The sequence below is a fragment of the Dermacentor albipictus genome, chromosome 6 (assembly GCF_038994185.2).
Source record: "Dermacentor albipictus isolate Rhodes 1998 colony chromosome 6, USDA_Dalb.pri_finalv2, whole genome shotgun sequence".
NCBI lineage: Eukaryota > Metazoa > Arthropoda > Arachnida > Ixodida > Ixodidae > Dermacentor > Dermacentor albipictus.
This window is the reverse complement of record NC_091826.1, coordinates 51,721,649-51,734,286: the sequence shown is the minus strand read 5'-3', so window position 1 is coordinate 51,734,286 and position 12,638 is coordinate 51,721,649. Positions and strand designations below refer to the sequence as shown.

Below are 12,638 nucleotides of genomic sequence, written 5' to 3'. Positions count from 1 at the left end.
GATGGCAGCGAACCTTTCTTTTTCATTAGGATACATTTCAGGGTTGCCAGATTTGGCTAAATTGCGTCAAACTGGCTACTTTTTGATGTCGGCGGGAAAAAAAAATTGTGCCTTGGCTACTTTTATGGCTACTTTTGAAATAGCTTGGCTATTGTAAAAATTGAACAGAAATATGTGTAGCTCCTATTATGCAGCAACATTAATGACTATTTAGGCCACCGCACGACCAGGGCACTTCAAATATTTTCCAGCTGGTCCGCCGTCATCGTCAGTTCGACGCGGGCGCTTTCATTTCATGCAAAGGATTTCGCGCTAGTGACGTCACAGCGTGTTCCGTCTTCGTGTTTCATGGCGCATCCTGCAGAGGAAGCAGCGAAGCAACTTGTCTTGCCATATCAAACGCAGAAGCCGAGCGAGTTTTCTCCGTGACAACCTTGATCAAAACTGACCTGAGAAACACAATGTCCGATGATCTCCTAGTCTCGGTTGTAAGGATGAAGTTCGGTCTGTGACTGAGGTACTTGACCAGCTCCAGCTTCGATATCTCTCCAGAAATTATTGCCGAAATGAACTCAAAGACTTACACTTGAACTGCAGCTGCGATTCTGATCTTGTGACAATTTTTCTAGTGTGTGCCTAATATTCTGGTCACATAACACGCTAATCAAAGCGCCGTTAGCTTTAGTCGTTTATACACGCTCCATAATGTTCTTTATATGTTGCTATATTCACTAAAAGCAGCTTTAAGCGTTGGTCGTGATAATAATGTCTTTACACTAACACAATAAAAGCAGAGGCAAAATTTTTCCATAGTGTGGCAACTTTTTTCCTGGCCATTTTCGAACCATTTTGGCTACTTTTCTCATTTGGAACCTGAAAAACCTAGGCATAATTATTCATTTCATTTCCGTGCTATATATGTCTTACCACAAATGTTCTTTTCCTGCTTAGAAGTTATCGTGCTCTGAATAATCTTCTTAATAGGTACTATAACTGAACATGCATGATGATTACGAAAACGCTACACTAAAATGGCGAAGGCAAACATCCTTTTTCGCCTTCCTTGAGGAAGTAACACGGTCATCAACTGACCTGGAGTTCGCTCCCTCCAGTGTTCGAGGTTCAGCGCCGGTATCTCCCGACAGTGGACGATGCCGCCGGCCTGTCTGTCCGGCAGCGTGAACACGTCGCGTGTGACGTGCGTGATGTTGTCCCCGTTCTCGCAGAGCACGCGGGCCAGCGATGAGCGCTTGAGTTCCTCTCGCTGTTCGGCAGTGAAGGTGCCTTCGTTCAGGTACCACAGTCTGCACAAAATGAGAGCGGGTGAAGTCCGCTGAAAGTTATCACTCTAACATTCCAAAGTCAAACAGAATACAAGCGCAATGTTTTGTTTCTTCGTGTGCCGTCATTAAGAGTAAATTAGTTCTTTGTCTTTGGCTTGTGTGTGTGTGTGTGTGAGCGTGCGTGTTTTTGTGTGTGAGCGTGCGTGTGTGTGAGCGTGTGTGTTTGTGTGCGTGTGTGTGTGTGAGCGTGCGTGCGTGCGTGTGCGTGTTTATATATATGAACAAACCAAGACAGGCATGAACAGAATACAAGCAAAACCTTGTTTATTCTTCTTCGCCTCCCCACATTGCCAATAAATCAGTTCTGTTTTTTTATCACTACACGCAATGTGAATAACACCTGCCAAAGTGGTCGAGTAGCCGAGTGATGGTTATAATAATTTCGAATGGCATCCTTTTTGAAACAGGGTGCTCAGAAATGTTCACCTAGTCTGCGTGAGCGTATCGGGCTTTATTGTATCTATTGCAGTCTAGCGTTTTGCTATACATTACCTCGCAATGTTGCCCATGCCTGAGCGAACCCGGCCCCATCTCTTCCCTGCTTTATTTCCACCAATACTTTAAACGCCTCTTGTACATACACAGACCACTCACAACTTTACGCTTCCGTCAGCTTTGAAAACCGTGCACCATGTCTGGAAGGTCGATGTTCTTTATACGGCTCTGGCTGGGTGAAGTATCTTGGCGCCTGCGGGCTGCGCCAGCTCCACCTAGCGGTAACTGCTGGGTTGAAGATCTCCTAATTGCGAGCCCAAGGAGCACGTGAACACGCGCCACCTTGTTGCGGCGTTGGCCTGTACTTGCGACGAGTGACGGGTACCGCGCTGTCCGCGTGGCCGCCGTACAGAAGTACGATGCACACTTTACGATTGACAGAGTACGCACTTGGGCCTTTTCGTAATATAATGTCATCACGATGTACATGGGCGGCGAAGACGTAGAAGTACCGGAAGTAGTGAACGTATAGATCTAGCTCTTTATTGCAGTAAACAGACGGATCCTATAGGCACAAGGCTCATCCATGGGTGAAGAATGAAATGAATGTAAATGAAAAATGAAAACGAAATGAAATGAAAATGAAAAAATGAAAAATGAATGAAAAAGAAAAGCAGCACTGCCGTGAAAAGGAAAACGGCGAGCCCGATCATTGAACGTAATCTCGCATTTCAAGCTGGTCTGGTGTTTATAAAACGTGTCGCATTATACATACCAGACAAGGCTCGTGCAGATTCGAGGATGCGCAGCACTCTTCGCGTCTCATGTGCAATCTCTTTAGCACGCCTTCCTGTTATTCAAATTAGCGACAACGTTTACGAAGTCTCGTGCAAAAATGGAAGTCGTTCATGTGCAAGGGGAATAAATCGACAGCTGTGACAGTTCCGTAATGTGCTCAGTGATAAAAAGTGCAATGAACGACACATGACAACATTGATATATATAAGGGGTGCGAGAATACAGGCAAAGGAAAAGAAAAAACGTGAGGAGCGCTAACTTCTAATTATTTGTTCCAGAAAGAACAGTGATGTATAATACATGACACGAAAGCTAAATAAGCGAAACTTTAGAAAGAAGGAAATCGAAGGACCAAGGACAAGATACAGTGATCCCTTGCACGATATCGCAACTGATGTCATGTTACAGTAGGGCAAATACAAACGGCAAACCTATTTTTTGTCTGTAGTATCTATCCTATTAGTTTGTTATGATGTCTGTGCAAGATTAGTTTCTCGGAATTTCGGATAACTGCATTTCCTGAAGTAGGACACCAGCCGCTTCTTTCTTCTTCTGATATTGCCCTCATGTTCATCCAAGGTTAGGCTAGTGCTTTGGTGTGTATCGCTTCTCTTCATGCATCCATTCTTTTTAAAAAATATGTTTTATATGCGTTTAAATTCGACTTAATTGTTTTGGTATAGTGTCATGAACTGCGCTCACTATGCTTCAACAAACAGACGGAAATTGACAAATGCAAAAATTTTGCATTGTGGGGCTCTCGCCTGTCTTGTCTGTCCCTGCTTGGTCGCAAAGCCTTCTCAACTTTTTGTCACGTTTCTTCTGACAAGACGCGTGCGTAGTTTGTTGATTTGGTGGCTTTTCTTCATTCATCTTTGTCGCAGCCGAACCATGCTGCAATACAACCGGCAATGCACGCCAGAAGAGACGTTTGGGAACCGTGATACCGAATTGTGCCGTCCAAGGGCGACGAAGTTACCTGTTTTACTGGAGCACATATTTATGGCGAAAGTTTTCTTTTTATAATTCGCTGGTTTAGAGACTCCAATATATGACTACAGCAGTACACATGGAATGCTGTACCAATATTGCAATAATCTCTGGTTTGTGCGGTAACGTGGTGGTAACTGCCATGTTACGAACCTATTATAATCCTGCGATTCTTTGACAAACTTGAAGAATGTGCGTTCGTTTGTGCTGAAACATTCGCATAACGGTTGTTGTTATATTCTGGTGGCTGATTTACGGGTTTTGCCCGTGACGTCAATGCTCACCTGTCAGCGTCCCGCAATCGTGAAAACTGCTGGCTCAACAGGCAGGTCAGCGTCGGTCCCACTTTCGACCCAGGCAAAGGCTCTTCACCGATAGCGCCCACCCAGACGTCGATGTTGTCTGAGAGCGAAGAGAAATAAACCAGGATGTCACCAAGAGAAAAAGAGCTTTTTCTTGACGGCAGGCAGAGGGATAACCTATATTGACGCAAGGACCTCGTGAACGTATGATATTAGGGAGTTTTAGAAGTGCTTGGAGAACTCCGTCCACCGGGCGTTCAAAAGAATGTATATGGAGTACAGTAGAGCCGCTTGTGTAAGATAAATGGCTTGCGTAAGCTATTTCTAAAACTGCCTATTTTCGGCTGAAAAATGGGCTTGATGGAGTAAAAGTACACACTTATATAGAGCGCAAGGCGTTCTAAATTTCCACTTTGGGCCAAATAGGCAGCTGATAATTAAAAGTCCGCCATGTCACACGGTAATATGGAGCTTTAAATACAGCTAAACCTAAAATAGCGCCCGGCCGGAAGTCGCCATTAATCTAAAGAAACATTTGGAGTTGTGCAATGGTCTACGCGCTGAATCTAAATGTTTCTGTGAAACCAGTTCTGCAGATATCACCTAGTATGAGGAACTCCTTGCGGATTAATGAAGAACCAGCTTCCCCCATTTTACGTTACTGGTTTTCAAGTTAACGATTAATTCAGCGTCGTGCAGCAATCTGGTAGCCTCCTGGATTAGTTAAGATGCTGAAACAATCCATCCGGAAAGCCGTTGCTCCCGAATTCAGTACCCAAACATCCATGTACTTACATTTAGGTGCACGTTGAAGAACCCCAGGTGGTCGAACTTTCCGGACTCATCCACTACGGCGTGCCTCATAATCAGAAAATGGTTTGAGAGGCGTAAAACCCTATAATTTAATGATTAATTCAATCCCCGCTGTTCAAGATAGTTGTATTTTTGATGAGCGTGTGTGGCTCTCATTTGTAGCATTGCGCTTACTTTCGCGTGGATAAGAATTATTTTTTATTTCATCTGAACTTTAGTTTTTTTTTTTTGCATGCCCCACGCCAAGACTGCATTAGCGTATGCGGTACACTTCTGCACCTGATCACCTGAGTGTTCCTAATAGCAGCTTGCTTCACTTTTCAGCTGCGGAAACAAAACTTTAGAAAGGCCGTTCCAGCATTCCTATACCCCAGAAATACTTTCTGCTATCTGGCATGGCATGGCAAGAACTTTATTTTAGTCCAGAGAAACTAGGGTCCGAGGGCACAAGCCCCCGGGCTATGTTGGTGCCTCCGCCCACGTAGGCACCGGTAGGCCAAAGGCTGCTATCTCTCCATGCAATAAAAGTTGTAGTTCCAAGATCTGCGCTAAAATGTTTTGACAACTTCAAAGCTAGCGGTAGTTAGGGCTCCAAATTTCCCGAGCACCCGACTACTGCGTGCCTCATAATCAGATCGCGGTTTTGACGCGGGCAACCCCATAATATACATTAATTAAATCCAGTTAGAGCCCAATTTGAAACAGCGTCCTGCGGAGTTGTTTTTGCGCGAGGGAACGAAGATTTATAATGAAGCTGAGAATTGTGTGGTGAAACGAGAGTGAGGGAAAGGACATCACCCCCCCCATTTTGCTTCGCGGAATACCGGCGTCGAGTCACAGCCAGTTGTAATGAGAGGAACGTTCGTGCATATGGTCAAGAGGCGGCCGCAAGGGAAAGCACGGCTTCTCTACTGATGCGCCTCGGAAATATTATGAACTGTTCTCGTACTTCTGACAACTTTATTGTTGAAGCAAAATGTAAGAAAAAGCACAACAGCTAAACTAGGATAAATCCCACATATAATTTCGATCAGAAGTTGTTATTTCTTGAAGTGACTTTTATGTCTCGGAAATTTCGCTGTTGACCGGCACAGGGTGTTTTTGATGGATGACGAGCAAGTGAACCGTTGAATACGCGAGACAACTTCGCACTCACGCACTCAGTGCTTAGTCTCTCCCTTTTTCCTCTTTCTATTCCCCTTTCCCCCACCCCTCATGTAGGGTAGCAAACTGGGTGCACGTGTGGTTGACCTCCCTGCCTTTCCTGTCCTTGCTCTCGATCTACACCTTGACAATAAATGTTGGTACATTTCGCCATATATGCACGCTAGCTATGCAAAACTTTCGGCAACGCAGTTTTACGTATTTAAAGTTTATTCCAGACGGCTAAGCTAAGAAGTCATGACGAATGCAGAATCGGCAGTAAAACAATCGCAAATGTGTAGCGTTTGGAAATGTCGGTTTTTGTTCATTACAACAATTAAACATTATTTATTTGAGCTGTAGGTGTGAGACGTGGATACGACTGTCTAATGCATGAAAGAAACCAAGCTGATCTGTGGAGATAAGTAGACGAGGAGTTGACACAAGCCATTCGGACAGTAATAACCACGCAACAAATTAACACTGATTGACCGTTTCATCACCAAATGCCCTGGTACTGCTCCAAACATTAGAGTGAGACATGAACACCGCAAAATGCACCAAAACCTTTGACAAAACAATGTGTTTTTTAAGACCTAATAACCTAGGCACTGGTGCCGACAATTCAGATATGATGACAACATACGTAACAAAAATATACTATACGTATACTACTAAAAGAATGGTAACATATAGACTTATTGCTGTCAATGGACCACCTCTCTTGACACGGTGACGCGAAAGAACTCTGGTTAACGAAGAGATACGCTCGATCAAAGGCCACTGCTTTTCTCTTTCATAACAGCCTTTGTAGTACGGACCTCCACGTTTACTGTGCTCTTTTCTCTGCTGAAGCTTAAATGTGCAGGCATTATATTTATACAAGGTGAACTAGGATGAAAATGTAAAGAAAGCGTTCAGAACGCTTATATTTTATTTTAAAGATATGAGGGCCATGTTGCTGTACAATGTAGGGACCACTTAGTAATAATTAGGGATGAAGGTAAAGTGAATGGTTTGTGACAGCATGGATTCCAAATTGGTGTTTCTTCTCACATTTTCCGAGCTGCACTTTAATTTGTAGCGATGTGCTTAAGAACTCAAAATTACTTCATCAGCGGCACGTGGCGAGCGATCGTTATTCAGGATACAAGAGGGAATCACCGGGTGTCTTGTAGAGGCGCTCCAATTTGCGCCTGAGCTGGGCGCTGGGTATCTCGTGACGTAGATCGTCGAAGCTCTCGGCCCGTGAGAGGTTGCAGAACTGACGCCACTTGTTGTATCCCGGCATTCCGTGGTCTCGACCCCGTTGAATGTTGAAGGAGGCCAAGTCCTGGGCCACCACTAGGGCGGGCTGCGAGATCGAAAAGTTGCTGTGTCAAATGTGGCGCATCGCGTTGAAGCCTATACCTGATAAAATAAGGGAAAATTCTCGTTGCACACCAACTGAGTTGACACAGAGTGCTGTTTAAAAAAGTTTTCATTTACGTGATGAGAACTGTCCTTGGTCTGCAAGGATGTGTAGATACACGGGCAGCTTTTTCCGCGGGGTTCAGGCACTAAAGGTGTCGCTCTGTGGCTTTGTAACTTATACGTTCAGTGAAAACGGATAGGGTTCCAAAGGAACAGAGAAAAAAAAGTTGGTTGATCCATCTTACAAAAGGAATCGGTCATAACGCTCCAGTGAAATGGGTATTCTAAGGAGCAGTGACAGCTTTTCTGCACATTCACAAGTACAAGTGGATAAATATGCACATATAGTCTTTAATTAATTGCAGTTTCGGTCGAATAGCAAAATGACAACAGCGATAGCGAGCACACGAGTCATGTGCTGTTGAGCAGCATAAACCGAAACCCGGAGGCTTACCAGGCGCCGTAGAAATACATCCGTTCCCGACTGCAATGGCCTAATTTTACGAAACTGCGGCGTTACAGTTCCGGAAGCATTGCGCCCACGCCGGTACATTTGTACAAGGGGGAACGGACACGCGTTCGGCCAGCGCGTTCATCGAACGGCACCTCTTGGCTGAAAAATTGCACACAGTGAAAAGCGAGTACGGGGTATGTGGAATAGTGATGTTTTTTTTGAGGCAGAATCGAATACAAATGGATAGTACTAGACTCGAATCGAATGACAAATAGTTTTTAGAATAGTTTTGGAATAATGAACAGCCGTTGTCACACCTATAGAAGTATAAAAGTATGCTCACATCCTAGTATTCTCAATGTTAGCAAGTTTCTGTCATTGCATGGTTCGTCATTAAGCGTTGTTTATTCAAAGCACAAATGGAGAATTCGGAGCAAACGAGTAGCTTCCTGTCCTGTGCCAGCAGGCGTGATATTTTACCGTACATTTTCTCCAATTTCATGTTTAATTGGGCGCAGTTGACATTTTGAATTATTCGAAAAGTATTTGAAAAATATTCGCATTTTCCAATAGCGACTATTCAATTCGAAGACCGAATAGAATAGGGCACTGTTTTATTCGTTATTCGAAAGGGACGGATATTTGCCCACTCCCAAAACCAAACGACCATCGGGGGGCCAACCTTTTTTTCCCTTCCCCTTTGTAACCGCTCCTAGCGAGAGAGAAAGGCCCAAATGTCGACAACGTTCACGGCTGAGAGTATAAGCAAAGCACATAGCGAGCAAATTTACTCATTGCATAAAGACCCGTGCTTTTCCTGAAGTCAAGTGAGTCCTGGGTGGCCTGAAGACAAGAGCTGCAGTCACGTCAAGGGCCGAGAAAACAGTCAAAACATCTTTATAGCCTATCCATTATAGTAAAGTAGATATTGTGCCGTGATTCGTAGCGTAGACACACTTCGAAACGAATGCTGAGCCGTTGCGGTCTCCAATAAAGCGTGTGAAAAGCCCCGCATAGTACTTATGCGAACGTATACAGAATGCTAGAGCCACCACATACAGGTAAGTCATGCAGTAGGGTAATAAAAAAAATACACGCCCAGTTATGATTGAAAGGTAGTGGCACAGAGATACCGTATAGACTCGCGTAAGGGCAGCACTTTTTTTTTCACAATTTTAACGACGTGCGGCACTTGCACGGGACCGAACATTTTCGTCGAAATGACGTCGGCGCAGGCGGCGACTGCCGGCACACCTACAGTGCAGGGGCGTAGCCAGGGGGGGGGGGGGGGGGGGCTTATGGGGCTTGAGCCCCCCCCGAAATTTTTTCGTGCAGTCATGCGCCGCCGACCAAAACAACTCCCGGCGCCGGAAACCATGCTCGATTTTGTCTAGAATGTCCTGAATTCATGCTCGAAAAGACATTTTAGCGCGAACATAGCGAAATCGGGCTGGATTTCGCGGAAACGCCCATGCATCGGGAGTCACATACCGTAACGCAAGGAGCCCGACTGAGCACAAAATTTCAAGGGTGTTTTGATGGCGAGCGGGCTCGTCTCGGCATCTCGTGGAGGCCGCGGAATCTACCGAGCGCTTGGATTTCAATTCTGAAACTTTGTGGGTGTAAAGTTCTCATAACATTTTGATGCGAAAGGTGCATTGACATTTCCAAAGTCGTGTTTTAGATTTTCGATTCCGGAATTTTGTGGGTTTAATGCTGTTGTAAATATTTGACGCCAAAGGTGCATCGACCTTTCTAAAGTCGTACATCGGGCCATACAACGAGACAAGCCAAATCAACGTACTATCAGACAAGTTGACAAAGCACGCAGCGAGGTCCGATGAGACAAAGCGTTGTGGTGGTTCATTTGTGCCATCAGGTCACAGAAAAGAGTATGATTTTTTTTTCACCTGCGCCAAAGCATCCATGTCAAGACACTAAAGCCACCATTGTAACTAAATTCTTATTTATTTTTCTACCTAGACTTTTATTCGCGAGGATACATTAAGCCTCTTTCTCATCTTTTTCTTTTGTTCTCGCAACCCACGGGCTGCCAATCCAGCCAGAGCGCATGCGTTTTTCTAGTGCTGCATCGACAACCGCGCGGCGCACTTGGATGCGCGTTCGTTTTTCTCTGGCCGACTGCCTTTTCACCTGGCAGAGTTTTGGACGCTTTTGGCTAGCAGACGAGAAAAAAAAAAACAATGCATAGTCGCTCGCCGCCAGCATTGCGGTGACTCGACGGATTGCAACGCGTTCGCTTGTGTGCGCAAGGGAGAAAAGTGGGGAGGAAGCGCGCCGCCTTCTGTCGCACGCGATACATTTTGGGAGTGGAGGGAGAGGGGGGGGGGGTGCTGTGATCTGTGAATCTGTGGTTGCGCAACCTGCTTATTTGCCTTGTTTGACGCATTATATATAGTGACTTTTTCTTAGGTACCTAGATTTATTGGAGACTTGTACGTATATTTAAACATTTTGTTGCGAGGTTTTCTGTATATGCGCAGTGAACTTTGTTTCCATTACCAATTTTTGCCCTGTATCACGCTGTATCTTCACATATGTATATTCCATTGTATCTTCACATTTCTAATGTACGAAGGCGAGTCAAATGAAAGTGAGACAACCCGCACCGCGCAATAATGGTTCGGTTCATTATTTTCGAGGCATGCGCGTAGCACATACGCATCTTATTTACAAGTGACATGCAGAGGTGAGGTTAAATGTTCTTTAATGTTCTCATACACTGGGTTGAACAGGGTTACGTGACATATTGGACACTCCAAAAGTTGAACAGCTTGGTGTCGAGAGGTTTTTGACAAATGAAGATGTTTCCTAAAAAGAAATCATTCGCCATATGGCTGCCGTATGCGTTGAACATTGCGTTTCATTGGCCACTGTGAAGCATTGTAGCAAACTGATCAAAGAAGGACATGAAAGTTACAAAGACCATCCATGGCCGGGCCAAAGCCACCGTGCAATCATCTCCAACACAATTGAAAAGGCCGTGGTTGCTCAGTGGCTATGGTGTTGGGCTGCTGAGCACGAGGTCGTGGGATCGAATCCCGGTCACGGCGGCTCCGTTTCGATGGAGGCGAAATGCGAAAACACCCGCATACTTAGATTTAAGTGCACGTCAAAGAACCCCAGATGAGGGTGACGACATTTTGTCTGCAATTGTGACCGAGGATGACTCATGGTGCCGCTACTACTAGCCTGAAACACTACGGCAAAGCTTACAGTGGAAGCATTTGAATTCACCACTCCCAAGGAAAACAAAGGCCGTCATTTCTGCCGGAAAAGTGTTGACTTCTTTTTAGATCGTTAGGGGCCATTATTGATCAAATTTTCTAAACCTGGAGAGACTCTAAATCGTTTCAGATATTGTGAAAGGTCGGATCGGCTGCGTGTCGCAATCAAGAACAAACGACGTGGAAAATTGAGCATTGGGGACATATTGCTTCACAACATTGTCCGTTCCTACGTCGCTGATGTGGTTAATACGAAACTGGCAAAGTTCAAGTGGGAAACGTTGCAACATTCCTCATGCAGCCCAGACCTGTTTCCTTGCGTCTTCCACATTTGGTAAAATTTGAAAAAAACTGCTCAAGGGAACCAGATTCGCGTCGGAAGATGACGTGTAGTCATTTACAGATTTTTGAGGCAGCAACCCAAGAAGTTTTATGAGACGGGAATTACGCGACTCGTTAGTAGGACAAGTGTCTAAATACTCATGGTGACTACTTTTAAATAAAGTACCCCGTTTATCATTTATTCGCATTGGCTCACTTTCATTTGACTCGCCCTCGTATATTTTGCAGAACTCTGCTTTTTTACATGTGCGCTCTGTTGCGACTATAATTTCGGAGCAATTGCTCGCAATACACGAGCGGTGACAGCTGCTCCTGCGCAATACATTCTAACAAAGGAAAGCGTCATTGAGATTTTCCCCTGGTCGTTGCATATGTACGAAAATGTAAACGAGGTTGTTGAATGATATATATATATATATATATATATATATATATATATATATATCCCTCGACTAATTCTGTAAGGAGGAGGCCGAGCGGCAAAGTGAGCCCCCCACGAACGAAATTTCTGGCTACGCCACTGCTACAGTGTACTAGAATAGTGCACTGTAGTACACTGTACACTGTAGGCACACTAGTAGACTAGTACACTGTAGGCACACCCCTGATCCCTGAACTTACCATTGCATCAGGCGTCAACACGCAGCTTTCGCCATCTAGTAGAGGCACGCGGAAGTGCACAGCGCGGGAAAATTCGCCGACGCGCACGCTGCATTTGGGCGCCGAATTCGATTGCTTCTCCAATGAAAAATTCTTTCTCTAAATTTTGGGCTGTCAAATGTGGGATGCGGCCCTTACACGAATCTGTACGGTAATTGTCCTAGGTAGGACACGATATGTCTGCTCACCTCGAATAGGTGATCGGTGAGCTCGGAGTTGAGCAGCTGGTCTGCCTTCCTGAGCTTCGCGGGTGCAATCAGCAGGCCCCTCATGAGCGGGTCGATTCCACCTTCCCTGAGCATCAGGTGCGGGGCGAAGAAGGCCCTTCTGAGGGGTACGGGGCCTTCGCGTACGGGCCTCCAGTCGTGGTCCAGCCGAAGCAGCACAGGGTTGATCAGAAAGTGACCGAAGCGCATGGCCGCCGTGGCGAACACGTTCACCACCGAAGGGTTCACGTCCGGTTTGTAGCCCCTGCGGTGAATTGGCTCGTAAATGAGGGTGTGGCGCTGTTCCGTATTTAAAAGAAATAGAAGGATGCTGTCCGAAAAGACGTTGTTCATCGACGTCAGACGTTTCGGGCCCCGTGCGGTAGCCATGTTCAAACACTAGCTGCAGTTGGGTAAACAAGGCTTGAGCACGGAGGGTGGAACGTCTAATACTTAAAACAAAACCATTTTAGTTGCCGTTCCTCTACTTC

The 12,638-nt window shown here is 45.4% G+C and overlaps 2 protein-coding genes across 6 annotated transcripts in view; one reads left to right on the top strand and one right to left on the bottom strand.

Annotated features, from left to right (window-relative positions):
* Positions 1-12,638, top strand: part of LOC135911386 (uncharacterized) — a 497,365-nt gene that overhangs the window by 132,453 nt on the left and 352,274 nt on the right. The window lies entirely within an intron of this gene.
* Positions 1-12,638, bottom strand: part of Pxn (Peroxidasin) — a 59,878-nt gene that overhangs the window by 8,638 nt on the left and 38,602 nt on the right. For both annotated transcript variants that reach the window (XM_065443625.1, XM_065443626.1), the window contains 4 exons: positions 12,130-12,412; positions 6,989-7,178; positions 3,851-3,968; positions 1,093-1,304 (listed from right to left, as the gene is read on the bottom strand). In XM_065443625.1, the coding sequence (XP_065299697.1) occupies positions 1,093-1,304; positions 3,851-3,968; positions 6,989-7,178; positions 12,130-12,412 (803 nt within the window). The remainder of the gene's footprint in view (positions 1-1,092; positions 1,305-3,850; positions 3,969-6,988; positions 7,179-12,129; positions 12,413-12,638) is intronic.